The 25776-nt window shown below is 42.9% G+C and overlaps 1 protein-coding gene and 1 long non-coding RNA gene across 27 annotated transcripts in view; both read left to right on the top strand.

Annotated features, from left to right (window-relative positions):
* KCNMA1 (potassium calcium-activated channel subfamily M alpha 1) overlaps positions 1–25776 on the top strand; it is a 717266-nt gene that overhangs the window by 384823 nt on the left and 306667 nt on the right. For 5 of the 26 annotated variants that reach the window (XR_013377873.1, XM_077895128.1, XM_077895131.1 and 2 more), the window contains exon 4: positions 21880–21903. The exons of the other annotated variants lie outside the window; for them this stretch is intronic. Coding sequence is in view for 4 of the 5 variants with exons in the window: in XM_077895128.1 (XP_077751254.1) it covers positions 21880–21903 (24 nt within the window). In the remaining variant the exon portion in view is untranslated. The remainder of the gene's footprint in view (positions 1–21879; positions 21904–25776) is intronic. 26 annotated transcript variants of the gene reach the window in all.
* On the top strand, positions 1309–20491 carry LOC144312415 (uncharacterized). Its single transcript, XR_013377876.1, has 3 exons — positions 1309–1471; positions 2000–2110; positions 18002–20491. It is a non-coding gene; the product is annotated as an uncharacterized LOC144312415 (long non-coding RNA).

The following is a 25776-nucleotide window of genomic DNA, read 5'->3' as shown; positions in this document are numbered from 1 at the left end:
TGAGCTGGGGGAGAGGATGGAGAGGGAGAAGCAGACTCCTTACTGAGCCCAATGTAGAGCTCAGTCCTAGGACTCTGGGATCATGACCTGAACTGAAGGCAGAGGCTTAACCAACTGAGCCACCCAGGTGCCCCTGCACTTTCTTTTAAATTTGTTTTAGGGACAGTAGCTTCTCTAACTGGGGAGTGAGGCTGGTAGTAAAGAATGTTAAGGATGACAGTATAGATGGGCAAAGATCACCTGAGAAGATCAAGATGAGCAAGTGGCTGGATCAATGCCACCTGAAAAACCAACACATTCTTTGTTACAACATGGTCTGATGAGAAAAACCATGACCACTCTAAACAGCTTCTGAATTACAGTTTTTTTCAAGCTAAAGAGAAGTGGCATAATTATTTAAATGCAGTGCAATCCTATAGTAGGATACCCTACAGTCCAGTTTATAATGTAAAATGAGATATCTAGAGAATGGCTATCAGCTCCAATCCCTGACCTGGTCTTGGCTTATTAGGCTAACTTTTTTTATTTATTTATTTTTTCTTGGGGGTTGGGGCAACTTTGCCTTGGGAAGCAGAAATGCAGAGTGGAGTCTTCTTTTCCCCAGTGTTTCCCTTCCCTATCTCCCTGAAATCTGGAATCTGGCCAATAGAACAGGAGCCAACTAATCAAGATGTTCCTGGAATCATTACTGTTATCCTAGAAGCCCCAGTAGCCAAAGCTTCTAGAATCATCCCATTGGTATTTACCCTGGGGCAGCCAACTAGCCCAGGTAGGACCAGGCTGCTCTTGGGACAGAGAAGATGTGGATATTGCAGCAGGACCTGGTGGCCGGCCGTGCAGGCTCCCTCAGGTCATGTCAGTCACCGTACAGTGATGCAGCTCCACTTTTACGGATTGAAATATTTAGACCTGCTTGTCATATTACTTTGGGAGTAGGGGGCAGTGGGTAAAGTCGATGGGGAAGCAGAGTGTTGGAAGTTTATTTTAATTTAATGTTATTTAATTCAGATTGGATATTTCAATATGATGCTCAAAAAAGATCCTCCTGCTGTCTAATTCATGTGGATTTTCCAGGGACCATACCAACCTGATTGTCTTTGTAGAACCACGAGCTTCACCTGTAACAAAGCCTAAGATGCCTCTCCCAAAGACTGGACAGCAAGTTCCTTACTGATGAGCCTAGATTTTACCTTTTTATCTCTCATGTAGAGAAGATTTTCATTTTGCCCCTTTTGTAGATGAATGCCACATGTTTTCATGTATGTGTTTAATCACCAATAATGCTGCAACGAAGTTGTTTTTAGGATCATCTTGGGACACCTGAGGAAACAGGGGCACAGGGAAGTGAAGATGCTTGTCTAAAGGAATGTAAGTGACAGAGCTGCAATTCAAACCTGAATTTGTCTGGCTCTAAAATCCAGGCTCTCCCACTCTGCATCATAAAGGTCCAGGTGATACAGTGGTTAGGCAGGTATGGAGTAGTTCATAATACTCTTTTTTTTCTTTTTTTTTTTTTTGGAGAGCAGTGAGGGACATAGATCTCCTTGAGAATTTCATGGAAAATGTTCCTCTGGGTGGGCAGAGAACTGGGAAATACCTCAACTTCACAATTTTGCATATTATTTCTGGGAGTCCATGGGGCCTCTGAAGCCCACCTGGGGATTAGTTAGACCTAGGGAAGTCTCAGGATCCCAGGTTAAGCTAATTAGGATCTTGGGAAGATTTATTAAAAGTAAAAAATTATTCATTAAACATTTTTAAAGAAAAACATTGGGTAATGGGGAGGCCATTTCCAGAAATTTCCTTCCAGCTCTTCAGGAAGAAAGAATAGGGATCAGGACAGGAAGAGGAGAGGAGATGAGTGAGAAGAGGAAACAGGATGGAAGGCATTAAGAAATTATCCAGCAAGCAGTAAAAGCAATTTGCATTGTGAATAATTAAGGCTGTTCAGACCCTACGGACTTGGTTGAAGCACTATTCACAAGCATTTTCTTTTCAGGTTAAAATTAATTGGAGTGTTGGTTTATTTATCTTTTCCCTTGGTGAACCAAATGACTCATCCTGATTTATAAACCTTCTACCTATCCACTCTCCATTAAGATCAGTGGAGGTGAGTGATTGACAATTTTATTGAGCTCCCTGGGGCCATTATTAGTAAGACACTCATGCTGGTGGCCAGATCAGTGGCTCTTAGAGACTTCTCTGGGCAGCAGAAGCTCCAGTTTCTATGAAAAGAAAAAGCAGGTAGCCTCATAAGGTCATTTATGTCTTCAGGTAGAATTTTTAAAAAGATTTTATTATCTATCTATCATCTATCTATCTATCTATGTATTTATTTAAGATAAGAGAGAGAATGAGAGAGAAGGGGGAGGAGCATCAGGAGGGGCAGAGGGAGAGGGAGAGAATCTCAAGCAGAGTCTGCACTGAGCATGGAGTCTGACACGGAGCTCGATGACCCTGAGATCATGACCTGAGCCAAAATCAAGAGTCAGATGCTCGACAGACTAAGCCACCCAGGAGTCCCTGTCCTTAGGTAGACTTCTGGAAGGAAACTGGGATACATGGCTAAGTGGGTAGGGAGGGTTAGATCCAAGAGCTTGGGGATTTTTCTATTAAAAAACTAGATAGAATTTCAAACCCAAGAAGGATCCCTCTGATATAAGCTCTTATTCTTTGTGTTTGGGGAAGATCCCTTGAGACCACTTTATAAGCACAGGAGTGACCAGAATTCCTTCATAGGGCTTATCTCCTCTGCTAGACATTTTTAATCTCCTGAAGTTTCAGAAATAAATACGATGAAACATTTTTCCCAGCTTACCCCTGAGGAAGGTAGAGCATCCATCTCAGGCCCTGTTGGGCAGTCTTTGGAGATACTGGGCTCCCCGGTGATGTAGAGGCCCCAGAGCACATGGCTACTCCTCAGGCTCTAGATTCTGAGCATGCCAGGTATACTCTCAGCTCTGGTCCGGAGCAGTAGGGTGACCTTGAGCAAGTGCTTAAATTAAAGCACAGTTTTGGTGTCGAAGTACCTGCCATGTTTAGGGGATTAGAACAGTGCCTTCAGGGAGAGTTATTACAGTTATTTACATTCTGAGCTTCAGGTGTCCCACTTGTAGAATGGAGCTGAAAATATGGGGTTGTCATGAGGATAATGAGATAAAGCAGCGAGTGTACTTAAAAGAGTGTGAGGTAGATCATGCCTGTTCCGCCAGTGTTTGGCAGCAGTGGATCGTAGCTCCAATGACAGGAAACAGACCTGGGGGATCTTGGCAGTTCCCACATAGATTGGGGTTACTGAGAAACCTTATAGGGGTAGAAGCTTTAAAAATGCTGCTCTTTACCTGCCATATCCTATGTAGCTTCAGGTAGTGTCAACGTGTATAAGGCCCAGAACAACACACTTCGTGGTACCCAAGGTGCCAGGCCTGCCTGGGTTTAGGATTTGTCCTTCTCCCATTCAAGCACAGTGAACCTGTGTGCATGTGCCTTTGTATATTAAGTTTCTGGTGCCAGCTTTACTGCTAATAGTGCTTCGAAGAAATGAATGTATTAGGCTCTTCTTAGACGAATTGCATCAAGATTGTCTTATGCTGATGGGAAGCGAAAAGAAATCAAGGCCTCTCTCTAGGCCTTGTGGGCTAAAAGGGTAAAATTAATTTATTAAGTATGTCTGTGAAGTAAAAGCTCTGGAGGCGTGACTCCAGGGCTGATTCAGGGGACGGCAGTGATACAGAGTACTGATTGTCCCGAGATGAGGTGAACCAGGCAAGTGGGCACTTTGAGTGCAGAGGATATGAAAGAGCTTGAGATGAAAAAAAATTTAATACCTTTTTTTAAAAAGGAAAAAGAAATAGTCTCATAAATGTTGAAAACTGACCCTACAGTAGAGAAAGGACCTTCTTGAAGTCATGGATATTTATGGGTGATTTGTGGGATTGCATGAAGTGGAATTGTTTCTGGGCTGAAGCAGTCCAACTGTGTGGTGGGGCTTAGACCCCCCTGCAGGGTCTCCTTCAGGGCTTCATGTGAAAATGCCCACAGGAGTCAGGCTGGACGGAATGCAGCAAGGGGCAGTGGGGCCTGGGGGGACCTGTCTGTAGGCCAACTCTAATGAATTATACCCCAGTGGGAACATGGAGCAGGTCTTTCAGATCTTCTATTTATTCAAGTGATTCTGGAAATCCATGTTTTGTTTTAAGGTAACCCTTCTAATTAAAAAACAAAACAAAACATGTGGGTGGCCATTTTGCAACTTTTGGCTGTAGAAGAAGCCAAGGAGCTACCTACTTTGTATGTGCAAGGAGGCCAGAGGTGTCCTCTGGCAACGGGGCAAGCCCCCTCAGCTGTCAAGAGAGAAGGAGACTTTCTCTTGGGGACTCAGAGGGAAATACTCAGCTCCACTAAGCCTTCTGCTCCCCCCTGACAATGGTGGTCCTAGAATTCCATTCCTGAGCTTATACTTCCTCATCTCTTCTAGGAAGCATCCTCTAGCTTCTTCTAGGAAGCATCTTCTAGCTCTCCTATGGGTTTGAAATATATATATTTAAAGCATTATGGAAATGACTATTATACATAGGGTAGAATCTGGGCAATTTTTTAAAAGATTTTATTTATTCATGAGGGACACACAGAGGCAGAGGCATAGGCAGGCTCTTCGTGGAAGCCCTATGTGGGACTTGATCCCAGGACCCCAGCATCACAACCTGAGCCAAAGGCAGATGTTCCACCACTGAGCCACTAAGTGTCCTGAATCTGGGCACATTTTTAAAGGCTTTAAACAATCTTTTAGTCTCCTGACGTTCCTGCCCACCAAAGGTCCAAGGGGGTTGTGTATATATAGGTTGGTCCCACTTGAAAAGAAAAAAAAAACTGAATTCAAAACAGAGACTGGGAATTGACTGCTCTCAGCACAAAAGGAGTTTTCTCATTATAAAAGATTCCGCTGCAAGCTTTCATCACAGTGTTCTGGTTGAATTTACAATAGGATTTAGTTTATAAATCAATTTGATCTACACATAATTTTCAGGAAAACATTTGCAGCACAAATTGAGGTGCACCTGCACTTCCTACCGTTTTTTTTTTTTTTCCCTTCAGTGTCTTTCATTTTCCATTTTTTTTCTGTCTGTGTCATCTTTAAGGATCTCTGCATTTTCAGTCTTGCAGTTCTTGGAGACTTCACAGCAAACTCACATATTGAGTCGAAGGTAGGGAGCTCAGGGGTGGTCCCCAAAACGTTTTCCACAAATGGATCATAATGCCCATTCCTTTAATAGGTACCAGTTGATGTTGGGAGGAAGTGATCACGAGATGGTGGGGGATGATAGGATGGATCTGGCATATACATCTCTGTAGCTGGTACAGGAAACAAATCGGGCTCATTGAAAAAGCCCATAACAAAGGCCTCTGCTCACGAGGTTTTCTCCTCTAATGTGGTGGAATGGGAGACATGGCTTAGAGTCCTGGCTCTGCTGCTCACTGACTTTCTGCCCATTTCCTTGTCTGTAAAATGGGAGCATTATGCTTCCCTTGAAAGACAATTGTTGACAACTAAATGAATGGTGTGTGCAAAGCCAGTATCCACCTTATGGTACTCATTTGGTAAATGCTAGTTCCTTTTTTTTTTTTTTTTTTAATAAGTGAGTTCACAGTTAAAGAAATTCCTTCAAAGAAGTAATTCCTATTTAGAAGGCATGAGGAGGCTGATGCTTAGACCGTACAAAAGGTACCATATTCCATTTTCAGATACAAAAATTAAAACGGTATTTCAACATTTCCAAAAGCAAGAAGTGTCTTTAAAACTGATGGCTTCTTAAGGCTATAATTCACGAAGTTTGTTTCCCTTCTTGATGCTACAAAAAACAGTGGTCCATCTTAGAGATGACAACTTAAGTTCAATAAAATGGGGTCTTTATATTTTTGAAGGTGAGCCTGTCAGACATTACATGTGTAATATATAACTTCTTCCCCTATCTCTTTTTTCTTCTCTTCTTCCTTGTCTTCCTTCTCTGTCGTCTTCTATTGTTTTGTTCATATTAACAGCTTTATTGAGATGTATCTCATATACCTTAAAATTTACCAATTTAAATGGTTCAGTGGTTTTCAGTATAGTCACAGAATTGTGCAACCATCACCACAATCTGGCTCTAGAACACTTTCAAGTCCTCCAAGAGAAACTGTGTATCCATCATCACTCATCCCCACTTCCTGCCCTCAATCCTCACAACCCTAGGCAACCACTAATCTACTTTCTTTCTTATGGATTGGCCTATGATGGATATTTCACATAAACAGAATCTTAGAATACATGGCCTTTTGTGACTCACTTCTTTCACTTAGTATAATATTTCCAAGGTTCATCCATGTTGTACCATGTATTAGTATTCCACTCCAGATAATATTCCAGATAATATTCCACTGCATGGATATGCCAAAGTCTGTTTCTCCATTCATCTGTTGATGGACATTTAGGTTGATTCTACATTTTGTCAATTATGGGTAATATTTCTGTGAACATTTGTGTATAGGATTTTGTGTGGATGTATGCTTTTATTTCTTTTGAGTGCATACCTAGTAATGGAATTACGGGGTCACCTGATGTTTTCATCAGCATGGGCTGCCATAGCAAAATACCTTATACTGGGTGGCTTAACGCACATTTATTTCTGATATTTCTGGAGGCTGGGAAGTCCAAGATCAAGGTGCCAACATGGGCTTCTAGTGAGAGCCCTCTTTTTGGCTTGCAGACCTTCTCATGGCAAACTGTCTTGTGTCTGTTCTTATAAGGGCACTGATCCCATCATGACAACCCCACTTACATGACCTCATCGAAACCTAATTATCTCCCAAAGCCCCCATCCAAATACCATCAGCTTCAACATGGGAATTTTGGGGAATCGCAAGTCAGTCTGTGGTGTGCTCTCTGCTTAACATTCGAAATAACTTTTAGCTTCTTTTATTATGAACTCTGTTTTGTCCCCAGCTTTTATAGTGATCTTTATGAGTTTACTATGAGGTGGTGACTCCGCAGCTTGCAGATGCAAACACTGTGGCCATTCATCTATTCATTCAATGGAAACTTAATTATCTGATCAGTGCTGGAGGCTGTAAATCAGTGAGCCAGTAAACGTAATCAGGGGATGCTTATAATCTAGTAGGGGAGACAGGCAAAAAAAAAAAAAAAGCAAATTAAAACAGATGAATATTAAAAGTCAATTTTAATCTGTAATCATGCTCTGAAGACAAGAGAGAACAACAGGCCAAAGATGGTGGTGGCTTGACTGAATGGGTGGTAAAGCAGAGGAGTTAATGAGAAAGATATTTTGGGTGGGTCTCACTGATGGGCTAGATGTAGAGTGAAGGAAAAGGAGGAATCATGGGACCTTGTAGGTGTTTCACTTGATTAACAACTTAAGGGTGCTGCCATTTACTGAGAAGGAAAGGGCTGCATTGGAGGGTAAGTTGTCTGTTGAGAAATTAGGATCTCATGGATGCGTTAAAATTGAGAAGTCTGTGAGACATGGAATAGGAAGTTAGATGTGAGAGCCCAGAACTGGGAAGAAAGTCTGGGCTGGAGTTATACTTTCAGAAAATATAAAGATGAGTTTGAACTCATGGGAATGTATTGCATCACTTAGGAGAAAGAGAAGAATGTGGCTGGGGTTGGCGGGGGAGGTGGGGTGCGGGAGGGAGGAGCACCCCCCTGTAGAGGCTGGGTAAAGCAGGAACAACCTGGATGGGAAACAAAGAGCACATCACCTGCAGGGTTGGGATGGCGGGAGCCTGGGGAGGAGTGTGTTTCGGGGCGGATGAGATAGTCCACTGCCAAATGCACATCAGGGAGGCCAAGGGCCCAGAGTCCCGTGTGGAGTTTGCTACATGGGCATTGCTGGTGTCCTTGCTAAGTGCAGAATTAGCAAGTGAGGGGGGAGGTCAGAGGGAGGTAGACTGAGAGAAGGAGCTTTTCTGGAAATTTGGCTGGCTATGAAAATAAGAAGAGTCAAATGTCTGAGTGGGATGTGAGATCAAGGAATGTTTTTGTTTTGTATAATAATGGGAGATGGCTGAGCAAGTGTTTATTTTGATGCCAGCACTCCAGTGGTGGGGGAGAGATGGCAAGAGCGCAGAGGCAGGCCAGAGCTGATAGAGCATCCATGGAGGGCATGCCCTTTTGGGGAATGAGGGAACCTGGCTCCTGGGAATGAGGAGGCACAGGGGGTGGAGGGGTGGGGGGTGCATACATGCAAACACAGGTTTGGAGGGCTGCGGGCAGGGAATATGGTCAAACTTGATCTGATCTCATGTAGTCTTCTTTCTAATGACAATATGAAGCGAGGCCGTGGGTGGAGCACGATGATGCACAGAAAGGCACGGGAGGCCAGAGAAGGGAAACTATGAAATAGTGGCCTTGGGGAATTGGAAAGCAAACCAATTGAAGAAAAGGAGCAGCTGGCCAGTCAGTGCTGAGTGTCAGTTTGCAGTGTGAGATCATGAATTTATAGTAAAAACAGTCATTTCAGTTGTGTGGTTTTATCCAGGGGTTTTAGCCCCACGGGGGCTGGTTGGAACAGAGGAAGAGTCCAGCCCATCTTGGGGAAGGGGCGGAGGGTGGTGATAATGCTGGGCTGGGGGAATCAGGCTGGACAGCCCAGTCATGAGGCAGGGCATGGAGCAAATGCCTGGCGGGGTGGTTGGCAATGTAGTTGACAATTTGGAGGTTTCCTGGAGGCTGAAGAAAGATGCCAGAGGGGAGCTCCTGAGCAGGTGAGCCCACAGAGTGAGAGGCTGTGGGTGAAGGACTGGGGATCTGAGGTGGCGACAGCGGGTGCTTTGTAGCTGCTGCTGCTGCTGCTGACCAGGTCCAGAGCATGACCATGGAGGTGGGTGGGGGGCGTGCAGAGGGGGTGTAGGTCATGGACAGTTAGCAGAGCAAGGAACCAAGAGTCCAGCATTCCCATGGTTCATCAATGTCGTAATTATAAAGATGATAGGAGCTGGAGAGGATGGGGAAGACTGTGAACTGGGAGCTGGGGCCCCATCCATGATCATTAGCTTCACTTCTAATTGAGTGTGGGGTTCTTATGTCCCGATTACAATTTTGAACTTAAAATTGACGTATGGGAATGAAAGTGTCAGAGATTCAAGTTGGTCCCTTGAAGCTTCTGCTTTATGTTCTTTTTAAAAATGTATTTATTCATTAGAGAGAGAGAGAGAGAATGGACAGGAGGGGCAGAGAGAGTGTGGAGCCTGATGCGGGGCTGAGATCAGGACCTGAGATCAGGACCTGAGTCAAAACCAAGAGTCAGGTGCAGAACTGACCGTGCCACCAAGGCGCCCCCATTCTTCTGCTTTGTTTTAAGGATGATTGTTTTGATGACCTGGTCCTTCAAGATGTGGGTGTCTCTGCTCTCACAAGTACTTTCTTCATGCTAGCTCTGCTGCAGCCTCAGATTAACACAGAGCATAGGCATGGAGGGTTAGATTAATGAGATGACGATGAATAAGAATTCCAAGCCTCGATACTGACAACTACTTTCCAGGTCTTCAACCTTAGCTGCATTTCCCACATGCAGGACTAAAGCTGTTCTTCCTCTTTGCAGGGTACCCTGCGAATTATACCACATTGTTACACATCATAATTGTATCATTGCACGTCATAACAATGGGATTTCAACAGTTATTATTGCACATTCTAATTATGTGATTACTCAGTCTTTCACCAAATTATGTAATTACATTTAATTATACCAATTGCACAAATAAACGATAGTCAACTACGAATTACTTAAAATAAAATCCAGAACTGTGCATACGTTGGCAATCGCCCTGAAAACAAGAATAGGAAACAAGAAAGGGGGAAGGCTTTATGGAACCAATTAGCAAGTGAAAGGAATGATGTGATCGGGGCAGATCTTTAAGGATCTTGGCAGGAGATCTGGAAGTTTCCTGTCATTTTTCTCTCCAACAGAGTGGTGGTAGGAATTGAGGTCGTTGAAGTCAAGAATACTGATGCACTGTTGTTATGTCTGGAAGAGGAGGTGCCCCTATTTCCTGAATAAAGAAGAGGAGAGAGAAAGAGTGAGCAAAGAGCAAGAGATACTGATGGGAGAGGGAGGGAGAGAAGCTGAGAGGGAGAAGGAAGAAGAGGGGAGAGGGAGGAGCAAAGGGACAGCCAGGAGAGGGGAGAAAGAGAACAAGTTAGACATTTAGTAATTAAAAATAGTACAGTATTGGTGTACCTGGGTGGTGCAGTCGTTAGTTAAGCATCCAACTCTCTTCAGCTCAGGTTGTGATTGCAGGGTCATGGGATGGAATCCACACTGGGTGTGGAGCCTGCTTGAGATCCTCTCTTTTTCTGCCCCTCCTGCTCGTGCTGTCTCTTTCTCTCTCTCTCAAAAGAAAAATATAGTATCACTTAAGGTGGAGCATAGAATCAGTGCTAAGAGAATTCATATTTATTATTTAAACTTTAGTCCTTGGGATCCCTGGGTGGTGCAGCGGTTTAGCACCTGCCTTTGGCCCAGGGCGCGATCCTGGAGACCCGGGATCGAATCCCACGTCAGGCTCCCAGTGCATGGAGCCTGCTTCTCCCTCTGCCTATGTCTCTGCCTCTCTCTGTGTGTGTGTGTGACTATCATAAATAAATAAAAATTAAAAAAAAACTTTAAAAAATTAAATTCTTTAAGAAAAAATAAAAAAATAAACTTTAGTCCTTATCTGACCCACTCTGATTTTTTTCTGTCCATTACCCTTAGTTTAGTTCCCCAAACTCCTTCTGAGGTTGTTACCTGAAGCTAGAACTTTAGGACTGACCACCTGTCACATTCGAGACTACATTTGTGAGACCAAAACATAATAGGAGAGAAACTCACTATTCGGAGCAGCAAATAAGTACCATCCTCGTCATGGTTCCTCATGCACATTGCCCTTGGTTGGAGGGTAATTGGAGTGCCTACAAAAACTTGAGGTTGTATCACAGGGACCAGTTGTTTCTATGGAGATATCCCAGAGGGGTGGTCTTGTCTGGGAACAGGTTTTCTCTGACGCAGGTCACAGAGCCAGAGGAGAGACCAGTGGTTATTGCACCCCAATCAGTTTTCTCAGCTCGTCTATGCCTCAGAGAAGGGCTACCCTAGGGCTTCTGGAGAGGAGAGGCAGAGAGCACTCTGGGGAGGTGGGACCATGCATGCATCTGGGAGAGTGGGCCCGCCGCATTTGCGCTCTTACAAAGAGATATAATTGGTAGGTGCCATTTAAGCGTATATATACTTAGGGAAAATTACCCACTGGGCTTGGCTGAGTAACCACTGAGCACCAGAATTGCTCAGCATCTGCCCCAGGATCCTACAGCAGTTGACAGGATGAGGATTACTTCAAAAGTACACATAATGGCTGGGGTGAGTACTTAACACAGCTATAAAAATAAGTCTCTATGCTATTGAGGGTCAGGTTGGAGGTTCAATGTACTTGGTTAGCTTTTTCCTGTACATTAAAAATGAACAAAGCGCACAGCCACAATAAACAAATGAGGAAAAGTGTGCTTTTAAATCTAAAGTGTAGGCAAATTGAATTTAAATAAAATATTTTTTTAAAAAGATTTATTTATTTATTTACTTATTTATTTATTTATGATAGACATAGAGAGAGAGAGAGAGAGAGAGAGAGAGAGAGGCAGAGACACAGGAGGAGGGAGAAGCAGGCTCCATGCCGGGAGCCCGACGTGGGACTCCAGGATCGCACCCTGGGCCAAAGGCAGGCGCTAAACCGTTGAGCTACCCAGGGATCCCCAATAAAATATTTTTTAAAAGCCCTTAATTATAATGCTAAAAAATAAAATAATAATTAAAGTAAAATAAAATAAGATATAATGAAGGCATGTTAATGCCTTCGCCGGTGAGTTTGTGGAAGCCTCTGAGATGGAAGCTAAAGAACCTTAAATCTAAACAAAGGCACCTGTCCTGCGGTTTCTCCATAGCTCCCGGACTGTGTTTCATTTTTGCTCTGTTACACTGGACATTCATTCCTGCGTGGAGGGTCAATGCCTATTGTGGGGAACCCTGAGCTATGGGAGAGGGCACCTAAGGTAGGGTGGTGGAGTTATGTGGGGAATTTGGAACTAAGAGAGGAGTTGGGCTGGAGCTCTGTAGCCCAAATATCTCTTTCCTCATCTCCCCAAATCCACCAGATCAAGTAAGGTTAAGCCGATGCTTATCAGCAGGTTTGCAATGGCATTGCATCTCGCTCTCCACTTCCCTTGTCAGAAACTTGGAGCATGTAAAGCAGAAGATGTGCAGCCAGAGCTGTTTTCTAAATGAGAGTGAAAGAAGCATAAGCAGTTTACACAAACAAGTCAACTTGCTGAGCTGCTATAATCTGCATTCCAGGTTCTTAGCCCAGAGCTGGTCATCCCTGGCTTGCCCTTTTAAACAGAAATGCCAATGCAAAGATGGAAGTGGAACGTACTGATGTATACAGGCATGAGCTGGAACTGGCATCAGTCCTACAGAGGTGCTTCCCCGTTTAAGCATCCATGGTATGCATGTAATCCTGGCTAGAAGAAGCTCAAGGAAAGAGAGTCTACAAAATGCACCTCATAAATGTACGGAGCACCACACAGCTTGAATGGTTACCAGCAAAGATGGGAGGGGAAGGCCGCCATGTGGCCAATGAAACAGCCATTCATTCAGTATTTATCAGATGGTCATGAGGTCAGGTGCTGGCTTAGATAGCTATTATTAAGGGATCCTGACTTCAGTTCTGGTTTGCTTTCTCTAGGCCCATAAGCGGTTTCTTTATTTATTGAGAACTTACTATGTGCAACGATAAGCCCTTTATAAACTTACCTTATTATTCTACTCAGTAGCTCTACTGTGTTTTTTAAACTTCAGAAAGTTTAAATAACTTGTCAAGGTCATATGGTTACTAACTGAGATCAGAATGTAAGCCCCTGGTCTGAATCCAGGGCACTTTTTCTTAACTCCAAAATTATACGTCCTGTTGTATGCCAATATATATGGAGTCTTGGACAATTTCCTCATTGTAGCACACTTGGAGTGTGGGAGATTTGCATAGGCGGGCTCAAATTTATTTAGGGGTATTCCTTTATTAATATACATAGTAAGAAGATCTTTGGATTAACACGGAACAGGCTGCCAGTTTCTTATTCAAACGACCTAGAAAAGCAATTGACAAGAAAATGTTCTGTTTTGCCTTCAAGTAAGATTGGAAGTATGTGGTAAATCAAAAGTTATATGTTAAACATCCTCCCAGGTGCATTTATTATAGAATATTAAGTTATCAAGAGACTCCTGTTGGAGAGAGAGATGAAAAATCCCTTGACGTGGGTACAGAAGCCATACATAGGTAGGGACTGACGTGGAAGCAACCTCGTGCTAATGATCATGGTCTGGCAAGAGAAACAGCATATGAATTCCTTGTTTGCTTTTGTTCCTTCCCTTGATCCTCCATTTGTTTTTAAATTCATTTAGCAAAGCTTCCTGAGTACCTACCATGCATGTCTCAGGCACCAGGTTAGGCTCTGGTGAAGCAATAAACAAGACACATAAGTTTTCTGCTTTCATGGAGCTTCCAGTAGAAATGGACAAAAACTGGGGGCTTTGGAGGAACAGAAAGAAGGGGAGTGTGGTTGGAGCTTGGTGGGCAAGAAAGAGAGCAATGTGCAGTAAAGGAGACTTCTTTAGAAGCAAAGGAGGCAGGTGCCTGGCTGGCTCAGCCGTTGAGTGTCTGCCTTTGGTTCAGGTCGTGATCCTGGGGGTCCTGGGATTGAGTCCCACATTGGGCTTCCCACAGCGCCCTCTCCCTCTACCTGTGTCTCTGTCTCTCCCCCTGCCAGTCTCTCTCTCTCTCTCTCTCTCTCTTTCTCTGTCTCTCATGAATAAATAAATAAAATCTTTAAAAAAAAAAAAAAGAAGCAAAAGAGGTCTAATTTGCAGGGAGACCTACCCAAGAGCAGACAGAAGCTTGGTCTGTGGCATTACTTTGAACAATGGCAGCAGCAGGTAGCAGTTAATGAGGCTTTACTAGGTGCCAGCAACCGCGTCTGAGCATTTGTCATATTTTAACTTATTTAAACATCACAACTCCGCTCCAGGAATTTTAAAACACCTCTACTAAGTTGAAAAACAATGAAGTCAATGTCAGGTTGATAATTCTAAGAACTCTAAGTATTCAGCAGGTTAGGACACAGCGACAATTTTAAATTATTTTTTTTCCAGTTTCAGTGATGATGTTGTTCTAATTTATTGCGTTAGCACCAATAGATAATTATTTAGCTGAGGAAAGGTATTTTATATTTGATGGGATTCTTGTTACGCTCTAAATTTAACTAGTGTTCTCCCTCCTTTTGGCGAAACTGGCTCCTTAGTAAATGGGTCCACCAAACGGCTTTGTCTTTTCTCTGTTCACACTATGGTATCATGTTGTTCATAGTTTCATCTGAGCAGAAGTGGTGTTTTGATGCCAACAAATTCGTTGCTACTCATAATAAACAAATATTATCATATCTTTGCTTCTCTACTATTAGTTAGCTCACACAGAACTGCAGATCATCTTTTTAGAATTGCTTACACCGAGCATGGTGTTTCAGAAGCTCGTGGCAACTTAGAAAATTATTACAATTTCATACCATTTTAGAAAATAATGCTGATTTTTTTTAATCCACTTAATATTTAGGGAGAATGATGACTATAAGGAGCTGTCCATCAAAATATGTGCTGATTTGAGAGGACAAATTAAAGGAAAGTCAGTGTTAGCTGATTTAAATGCCTGGTTCAGAGATGATCTCAAATAGAACCTTCATCACATGTACAGCATGGGGTGAAAACTGTGCTAGGACCCATCTTCACTGATGTAAGATTGCATTAAACATTACTGTAGCTTTTGAAAGTTAGAATATATTATTTTCAGATTACTTGAACAATGGAGCATGTTGATTCCTAAACAGTAAGATTAGTCTGTTGATAAGCAGAACTTTTAGGTTCAGATGTTCATCTCAACTCCTGCCCCCTGTGTTTTTATGAGGACCCTTTAATTTGTTTCTTTCCATTGTTACTTCAACAGTTGATTTTTCGGGTTGTTTTCTGGAGAAGTAGACCAGCAGGAGAGAGCTGAGTTTACTTCCTAACATCTGACTGGCAGAAATCTCTAGAGTTTTAGTTTATGCTGCTACTATGCTTCATGTCGTGTTGGGACCAAGCTTTCTGATCTATAGCACAAACATCTACCATTTGAAGAAAAGAGAGATGAATGGAGACTAATCATCTGAATCATCATCTACATCCTCATATAAAGAAAAAAAGATAACACATCCATTAGTTTAAGAGAAATGAATTTTAATTGGCTTTAAGCATTTATTTTTGTGATGTCTAATGACACAGAGAAATCAAATGCCCTAGTGGGAATTTTTCTCTTACATGATTCAAAATCTCTCACAACCCTCTAGGGGCTTTGGCTTTTCACGGCTTATAGATCAGCTGGTTTCACTGAGTGGTGAATCTTGCTATCTCCAAGACCATCCCCATTTAAGGCTTCGAATCTTCTCCTGGGTGAGAATCACATCTAGGTGAGATAACCTGTAACTGTCCTGGGACACAGGAGGTGTCTGTATATCAGTCCATTGAAGACACTGCACCCTTTAAGGATTGTAGGATTATTGTAGCTGATATAATTGTCATACGATTTAAGTTTTCAATCCATACAGGATCTTGGGGCCATTTAAAGTCATGTCAGAAGATGGGATTTCTCTAGTAGGCTTGGCACCTCCTCTTGATGCTGTGGATTAGTAGTCAGTTTTCCCCGGATCCTTCCATTTCTTCTCTCCATCCTTGTATTTTACTTCTCTTCCCTAAACATCTGTTGAGGACCTCTTGCACAGACATGGTGTTAATGGAAACACAGACATAACAAACAAAGCCTGTCCCGTTAGGGAGCTCACACTCTAGCCAGGATGAGAAGGGGGTGAACAAACAGATAAATGACAACTGCATGAATGATAGGTACCACAAGAGAAGCACTCATAAAGAGAGGGAAAACCCAGGAAAGGGCTTAGTTACCTCCAGGTGAAGGGAGGATCAGGGAAGTCTTCCTGGAGGCAGTGACTACTGATCTGAGTGTTCAAAGGTGGATGAAGAGGAGTTTTCAAGGGAATAGCATGGATGTGAACCAGGAGAGTGAGTTCAGCAGTCTGTTCTTCCTTAGCTGGTGTTCATTCTTACAGATGCCAGTGAGTCATTCTGTGAGTCTCTGTCTTCTCCTGGTTAAGAAATTCCTAAAAGAATTATTGCAGTTAGGATAGGATCCTTGTGCATAGTAGGATTTTCCCAGCTCTTTGGGGAAGAGGTTTGATAACTCATGCGTTTCCAGGGCAAGCTGATCTACTTGTTTATCCTTTAAACAGCTTGAGAAAGGCGGAGGTTCCTGACTCCTTATAAACCCAAACCACTGCAGGTAATAACAGTGTTAGGTTAACAGCAGTGCCACATCTTCTATTTCAGGAAGGATTGAAGTGGCTCTTCCCGGGTTTTCATTTATGAGGCTTCAGTTTCAGGAGATTTTATTCTTTGCACATTTCTCCAATTTTCTTTTGTTCCTAGTAGAGGAAGCTTCTCGGAAAGATAAAGCAGTGGACATGTTCCTTATGAAGTCTTTGGCATTCTAAGGATCCAGCTTTACTGCTTCATTTTGATCTTGACTTTATTTCAATAGAATTGCCATGAACAAGCATTATCGTAGTAGGTAGAGTGGATGGCTAACTGTTGGGTGATTTGGGCGTGCTGCAAAGACCCCTATACCCCAAATATCTCTTTCTTACTTGTGACTTATCTGAAAATCTGTAATTATAAATTCGTTCTTGAAGTCTTTTTGGTTGTCTTTAAAAATCTGAGTAATTTTTAGTATCCCCTTGTACCTTAACTAAGCTGGTATCAGTTACGGGCTCCTTAAGTAAGGCCAGCGCTGAGCTCTAGGAAAGGAAAGAAGTGGAAAAATCAAGATAAAGAGTAGCTTTGTCTGGGACCAGCTTTATGTTACATGATTATTATAACATCAGTAGCATTATTCAATACAGCTTGTTACCTGACATCTGCTTATGTGAATGAATTCTATGGGTGAATTCTAGGAGCTTCCTTATCACATTAATGACCTATACTTATTGACAGTTCATTCTATCTTGAGAGATTGTCTATGATAATTTGCAAAGTTAATAAACGACATCTCTGCTTCAATTAGTGTTCCTCTGAGAAGGGAGGAAGAGAGTTAATATTGATTGATACTTCCAGTCTACCTTATGCCTCTTTTATATCTTTTTTGGATTGGACATGGTACTGTGCGTGTAACGTGCCAAATAAATATTTTTTAAAGAAATCCGTTCATATATTTTTTGGAGGCTCGTAATCACCACTGATGGGCTACTAACCTGACACCTGACTAAAGTAACACCAAGCAGGCAAAGTAACTGATTGTTTTGTTTTTATAACTTTATTTTGAAATGGTTTAAGGTTCTCAAGAAGTTGCAGAAACAATGCAGAGTTTCTGCATACCCTTATTCCAACATACAGTAGCATGTTACATAGCCACAGCACATTGTCGAAACCAGGAAATTGACTTCACCACAACACTGTACTCAGGTGTGGACCTTTTTTAGGGTTTTGCCCATTTTTAGAAGCCCCCTATTTTCTGTATTGTTTGAGGACATCCTATCATTTGGGATTTATCATTTTCCTTCCCGATCAGAAGATAGTTATCTCCCATCAGCGCTAAGAAACTCCCTTGTGAAAAACTAATTTTTTAGAAGAGAAATGAACAAATGGAAAAACATACCCCCGAATTTACACAAGGTCACATTGAATCAATTTTTAAAATGGCATTAATTTCAGAATGACTTAGACCGAGGTTTAAAATCCACTAAAAACCAACTGTTATTCAGCAAACTACTTGTAAATACTGTATGTGTGGGTTTTTTTAAAAAAATCATGTTTTCTTTTTTTAGCTTCTCCAAATACAAGCATCCTCCAGAGCCTTGGTCAGTTCTGTTGATCACACTGTAAATGTGCTACCTACTGAAAAAGTTACTCTCACTCTGATGCTCATCTGAAATCGCACCCAGATGCATACATACGGAGGTGCACACAGTCATCCCTGTTCTTGGCGGAAGCCCAGACCTTGAAAGGAGCAGGTGAAGCAGATCAACTTCCTGAGTCGCTAGGAAAGACGGCGGGGACGTGAACAGGCACCCTGAGCTCTTGCAAATTCCCATTCGGTTTCTGTCTGATAGACAACAGGGAGAGTAATGGGGCAGAGGTGATGACTCCCTGATGCTGCTTGATGCTGTCACCATTTTGTGGAGTTGGGTGTGTGTATGTTTTTTTACCTACTGGGGCGGCAGTAGGGGGAGAACAGCTTGTGTTGGGTAATCATCTTTTTACTCAGCTGGGAGAGAAAAGGAGAGGCATTAGGTAGCTGAGAAACATTCACCCTCTTCCCAGACAAGACATACTTACTCCTTCCTCCGTTCTTCAGAGGCAACAGACCCCTAGGTGGGACCTTTTATCTTAGCTTTAGTTAAGACCTATTACAGTCTTCTTTGGAATCTGTCCCTGCGGCTGCAGCTGCCCCACAAAGATGCCTTCCTGCTGAGCTGCCCATTTCCTTGAGTGTCTGCTAATTACGCAGCAGCAGTCACTTTAGACGGTCCCAGTCGGGCCTTCTGCCTTGAGTTCAGCTCATCATGTTTTCTTCTTCTCAAGTCCCCAGTGCAGAGGGCTCACGTCCCCCCAGGTCAGCATTTGTACTCTGGTCCTGGCTTCCAACTGGAATGCACTTGGAACAAATGAGAACCCACCAAGGAAGTAGGGCCACAGGGTCACAACAGTATACAAGCAGACCAGTTCTGTGTCTGCCTCATCGGCTGAGGGTACAACGTCCCACCACATTTGTCCTTGAAAGTTGGGCTAACAAAGCACCACACTTAATAACTTCTAAAGGGAGAGCACATGCTCACACATGGCTCTCTCCCTCTTGCTGTCTTGACTCCAACTGAAAGAAAGCCGCACCCCTCAACCCTCATGTTCTCAGCAGCCGTCTGAGATCTGAGGGAATTTAGGTCTCTAAAGAAAGACTGGATCATGATGCTCCTAGAAGCCTAGATGCACAAAGGGTTTGATAGAACATTTAGAAGACAGTGGGGTAGGATGCGTGGTGGTATCGCTAACCAAGGTCTTTAGACAATGAGCAGAGGAGGTGAAGGCAGAAGAGATGTTAGCTGTAACTCTTGCCTAGGTGTGCTCACATGTAATTTGTCTAGAATCTTTGACAAGGGTCTAGGATGTTCACGTGCCTTCCTGCATTCAAGGTACTGAAATCCGTCCAGTGTATATAGATTTGAAGCCTAATTCAGAGACTGCTCTCCAAAGAAGCTGAGAGAATGGCTTCTTAATAGGGTAGGTCCTTTCCAAAAATGAAGAGACACATGCCCTGTGACACAGACTGTAATGGCGGGGAGGGCCACAGAAGGAGACGTAGCCACGTGGTTAGGTGCCTGCCATAGTAAGACTGGGGGTAAAACCCCTTTCCCTCAGGACACCTGATAGCATCCTCCCCTGAAGAAGGGGCATTTTCCAGGATCTTAGGATGCTTTGCACTGCAGCAACAGTTTTTATCTTATTATCTCCATAGGTGACCTTTATTCCTTTGGAATTTAATTTGACTAATTAACCTCTTTGCCCCCGCCCCCATGTGCTCCTGCTTCTGATTCCTTCTCCGCATCATTACCGGGGTTGACTTCCTATGAAAGGTCATGGCCTTATTCTCCTGCATTTAAGCTTCTGTAGGATAAGATGAAGCCTAGACATGCTACCACCAAGGTACATTTGCAGTCTCTGTCTGACCCCATTTCTTGCTGATCCTACAGTCTACTTAGTCTTCCGTCATATGGAGGCCCCTCCCTCCATTCCCAGGATGCACTGTGTGCTCTCTTGCCTCCACGTTTCTGCCCACACTTATCCCTCTGCTTCAGTATATTATCCTGCCTTCTGTCTCTGACAGATTTTACTCATGACTCATAATCCACCTCAAAAGTTTGGCAGAGGCCACCTTTTCCAGAGCCCTTGGTTTCTTATCTGTATTTGACTACTAATGATCGTAATAGCTAAAATGACACAGCATTCTCCATGTGCCAGCGACTAACAGAACAGTTAGCATTGACTAACTCATTTATTCCTCTCAACAATCTGAGGAGGTGGATATTCTTTGCATTTTATACACGAGGAGGCTGAGGTCCAGAGAGATTAAACAACATGCCTACGGTTCTTCGGTAGATTTTTGAAGCAACGCACTGTTGCATATATATGCTTCCAGAAATTAAAATCTAGGTAGGCTCTTCTACTACATGGAAAAGGACCGAAGAACAGGAACCATGTTTGATTGAATTTTGTGTCCCCCAAACTAGCATAGTGCCTATCTCAAAAGAACCTTGGAGAAATTTATTGAATGAATGTATGGACTATTATAGTCTTGTTTCAAACTATAATCTTTTTGAAAACATGTCATTCAACTTAAGCCTATAGGTTTTTAAGCAGAGAGAATGAGTTGTGACCAAGTGGAAACAGCTGCACCTTCAGGCGCGGGGAGGCTGGTGCAGGGAGCAGCCCTGTACTCCTTCCCTACCTGCATCCATTCACATGTTGCAGTGGTGCTCGAGTCTTGATGGATGGTCAGCTCTCAGGGAGCATGTGAGGCCGAGACAGCACCCTGCTCCTTCACGAGGAGCCCATGTCCCCCCCAATCCCCACCCTGGGGCTGTGATCATACCTATAGAGGAGAAGACTGAGCTCCAGGAGCCATTTTGAGATGAGTGCCTGTTTTCCTCCCACTATTTCCAATCAGAACCAGGGGGGAAAATTGTCACTTAGGGCTAGACCACACCATCCTCTGCATTGTGTTCAACGTGTCAGAGATCACAAGAGACAAAGGGGGAGGAGAAAGGAAAGCAGATGTGAAGGAGGCAGTTCCCAGGAAGGCAGTTCTCAGATACCCCATGTGGCCTTGACATCAGAGGGGCACTTGATGGGCTCCTGCTGAATCGGTACTATTTTTCTTTGTTTAGGAAAAACTTTAATTTTTTTTTTTTCTGATCAATGTTGATAAAAGGTGTGTTTGGGGAGTCTTACCTGTAACTAAGGTTTTGTGAAATGGTTAAGGTATGTGTGGAAGAACTCACTTCTGACCAGCCATCCATGCTGGCATGAAGAAAAGATGGCACCCCTTGGGAGTGCGTTTAAATTAAGGGTCGTAAGTGCCTTCCTGGGGCTGTAGTGGCATAGAGTTACCTAGTTTGCGCTGCCCCGAGCTTTCATGACCTGGTTGGGTTGCTCCGCTGCCTTGTTACACCTCGAGAGTCACCACGAGTTCTGTAACCAAAGTGTTAAGGATGTTGGCACTTAACTGTCTCTTATTTATCTGACCAGCTGAGCTCTGCTTGTATAACAAACTGTAACCACAGGAAATCATGGTGTGTATTTTTATGTAACTGATGCCTTGCTTCTCCTGAATTTTCAGAATTTTCAGAACATCTTAAAAATTATGGTTGATGTTAAAGACTCTAATGAGGTTGTTTGTTGAAGCAACATACATTATAACAAGACATGCATTCGAAAGGATGGCCAGGGAAACCATCTCATCAGCGTGATGACCAGTTCTGTCCTCACCTTTCCTCCTCTGTCTCTCCCCTTCCTGTCCCCTACGCTGCCTCTTCTCGCGTGTAATGCCAGTGCTCTGTACAGTGTTCTGTTTAGAGTGGTTTGAACATTTTTCTGCCCGTGTCTTTCATTGCTAAAGTAACTCACCTCTCTCATATCGACTCTTACCCAGGAGCCGCACTGCAGACTCTTTGATGTAGGTCTTTTCTGCATGGCAGCTAAGGCCAAGCTGTGGTTTTCATTGCATGATGCAACCTTGCCCTTTCGGTTGTCGCCTCCAGGTTAACCAAATCCTTTTCCTGCACTGCCCATGCATGCTGCAAGCTTCCCCACCAAGGCCCGGACCTGAATGTAGTGAGCACTGGGCGCATGTGTGGAATTGATGCGGTGAGCATTCCAATACACTAAAGCGCTGGGATTTAGTGTTTTCTTTGGACATCTTCATGGGTCCTCAGTTTGCTGTGATACCACGAAGGCCACTCTGTCCCTTGAAGACTCAAGACTAAAACAATGGGAAACAGAAAAATAAATATCCTGTTTTTAGATGTATGCTGAGCAAAGGCTACCATGGAATTTAGAAGCAAGGGTCGGTTTTCCAAGTAACCACTAAGCTGATGATCAGCCCTACAAATTCCCAACTCTGCATGGATGTGCTCCAAATGACGAATTATGGTACCTTATCACATTTTTCTGAACACTGTTCCCTCATTTGGTTTTGCTTAGATTTAATGAGATTAATAAAAATCTAAATGTATATCCTTAAAAGAAAAGCCAAAAACCTCTTAGGCTAAATGTCCTGAGAAATACAATCGGTGGCCTTTGTGTTTATTCATTGTGCAAACAGGAGTGCCACTAATTCAACTTTAAAAGATGTAAAGCGGTAGTACTATAAAGGAATACCATATTCATTGGAACATGTTGGCATTGCATTCAGTATTACTGATTAGTAATTGTGATCATTTTCTCTCATTAAGATATATTTTTGCCTTAGCGGTGTCTAATGATTCCTTTTAGGACTGGTTTTCTTTTTTCTTTTTTTTCTCTTTTTTTTTGCTCTGTTTTATCCTCAGAATAAACTTTAATAAAAAATAATTGTTAAGATCTTTTTTTGAACTGGATATTTTACTATTTCCCATAAATAGATGCTTTACATTTTATACATACCTTGGCTGTCATTTGAGAATAATGACAGATGGGCGTTCCCAAACTCTGATAATCCTATGGCAGGAATGAGAGTTCCTAGAGAATTCTTGGTGGAACCAGCTTGCTAGAGCCTCTTAGATTAAAACTCTGCACTAAGCAGTCATAATGACACAAAATTGAAAGCTTCATATCTTGTGTTTCATTTTTCTTCATGAATCCTGATTTTCTCATATCCAAGGGATTTAGTAGATTAAAGTTCTTTCCACAATGTTTTTCTTCCTAGTCTGCTAAACATATCCTATTCACCCTATAGAGATAGACTTCACTTAGAATTTAATAACCTGTTCTTTTGGTAACCAGTACAAAGCCCCTTTGAATGGAACCATTTTCCTTTTTGACAGGAGCTTAGATGGAATTATAGTGTAGACCTATGCAGAGCAGGTGATCCTGACCAGCACGATGACATGCTCTCACTTTACCAGAGCTTTCCTTCATCTGGGGGTTTGGTGAAGGAAACAACTAATTCTCTTCTTTGGGATTCTTTAGTAAAGGGACCCACCCCTTGTTCTGAGAAAAACACAGTGCTTCCAGATAAAATGAAAGGATTTCTGAAACCCGACATTGGGTGGGGGGTGGAATAGATGGATTCATTTATGGAGACGAAAGAGAATCCTAAGAAATCAGCTGCCTAGGGACATCCTGGTTCCCTCAGAGAGCTTTTATTTTTACAGTAAGGGGGGAAACAACTCTAGAGAAAATCAAAGATATGGCAACAGAATTAAGAAGGGGAACTGCAGAAGGAAGCAGGGAAAAAGAAACTTTACCCTGATGAATGTACAATTTGTTACTTTCTGACTGTGAATCCAGAAGTCAGGTGGACACCATTAATATGGTGGAAAGTGCTATTATTTCTGAGCTATGAGCAGGACAGTTTTGATAAGTGATTTCCAGTGCTAACCAGAAGCAAATGGGAAAGAAAAAAATGAAGGAAATGTTCCTGGAGGTAAGAAGTTATTTTCAAGAAGTAGTTAAAGAGGAAATTAGAAGAATATACACTTGAAGTTATGATTGTATAATCATAGGGTTTAACAAGCCATTACGATTTTCCGTGTTAATGATGACAATTTGTCTCTAAAGGTAATTTGTCACATCTGATTTTCCGTGGTGATGTTGGTCCCCACTGCTCAGGTCACTTTATGGCATTCCTAAGGCATGACTCCTGCTTTGGACTCAGCAGACTCATGGCTTCTAATCAGCAACATCTCAGGCTCTCCTTTTTGGCTGTGAGGCTGCTGGGCTCCCAACAAAACTCCTAAATAGGAATACTTACAAAACTTCCACGCCTCAGCTGTCAGCCAAAGACAGAGCTAAGACACAGCTATTTTATTTTCTTGTGTAATATAAAGGTATAATTGTTTTCTATGCCAGATATCAGAAGAACTTGGTACCGGGTCTTTCTCAGTATCTTCTTAGAAAAAAATTCTCAACAAAAAAAAACCCAACCTCAGGATGTCAGAAACAAAACTATCATAATTATCCTTTAGCATCACATATAAATTCGTGGGGCGCCTTTAACAAATGCCAGTGTCCTGGTGGTGAGTATATATATGTTATGTGACAGTGTTTTCTATTCTGCAAAGTGAAACAAAGCAGATAAACAGAACCATTGTTTCTTTATGTAATTTTTTCCCCTAATGCTTTTGAGCCTCCCCAGATCAGTACCAGGCAGGCCTCTAGCATTGGTGCTCTTTGTCATTGAAGCTCTTCAGATGAGACCACCGAGGAGATGTGTGCCATTCTGCTTAGTCAGATGTGGCTGGCAGATTGCAGGATTGAAACTTTAGCAGATCTACGTGCCTTAGCCTGCTGTCAGGAAATTGGAGTTCCATGAAGGGAATAGGAAAGGGATCTGTCTCCTGCATCTTCATTACCCCCATCTGATTAGGCTGTCAGTCTGGGTCCCAGAGCAGGCTGGGTTTGGCTGTATAGGTTAAGTAGTTTTGGCTTTCCCACTCTAAATCCTTGTAGGTAGACCCATAGCAAGGAGGCATTGCCAAGGTCAGGCTATTTAGGTGTGTCAGGATTACAGTAAAGCCACGGAGCTGGACGGGGTGGGAGCATAGGGCATAAGCTAAGTAGGAGACTAGTAGGATGACCAGGGAATACCCAGAAGAATCCAAGACAGACATCAGGAGAAGAAGGCTCAAACATGGGAGTTTTGAAGCCTGCACCCAATAACAGTTTAAAGAGGCCCCATAGTGATGTGAAAGACTGTTATACTGTGGGAATCCCAACCCACCTGCTCTACCTTAGGAGCCCCTACCATTCTCTATGCAATTATGAGACCTTCATAATTTACTTAGGAAGCCTTGAGCCCAAAGTACCTTGAAACTGTGCCCCTAGGCTGCTTCCTCATGGTTGCTCTCTCCTTAAGAAATGGTGACAGCAGGCAATTGCCCCCCAGTGCCTAAGAGCTGACTAGTGGTTATTACTGGCAAGAGATGATTGTCTATGGGCCTCTTGGCACATGTGTGACAACATTTGATATCCAGTGGTGTTAGGATGAATCTGCTTTTCTTGCTTCTTCAGGTCTCCTTTTTTGTAGGCAGAGAGTAGTTTGGCTCCAGGGCTCAGAGCTCCTGCAGCCCCCCCACTCCCCATACCAGGCATTGTGTCTGGTTCCCTGCTCTTCATTCAGACCTGAAACCTCCATCTTCTCCCTATTTCTAATCACCTTACCCAAGTGATCCTATTTTGTGGATGGCCCCAGGGTGAGGTTGGAGTAGAGAGCATACACTTGTGCTGGTAGGCTGTGGGTATGTGCACATGTGTGTGCACATGTACCACCCACATGTACCACTCTACAACTGTACATGCTCATTGATCCTGCCCTTGAAAAATTCTTAGTCTGCTCTGTAGTATTTGT

The sequence above is a fragment of the Canis aureus genome, chromosome 4 (assembly GCF_053574225.1).
Source record: "Canis aureus isolate CA01 chromosome 4, VMU_Caureus_v.1.0, whole genome shotgun sequence".
Lineage (NCBI taxonomy): Eukaryota > Metazoa > Chordata > Mammalia > Carnivora > Canidae > Canis > Canis aureus.
This window is presented reverse-complemented; position numbering and strand designations above follow the sequence as displayed.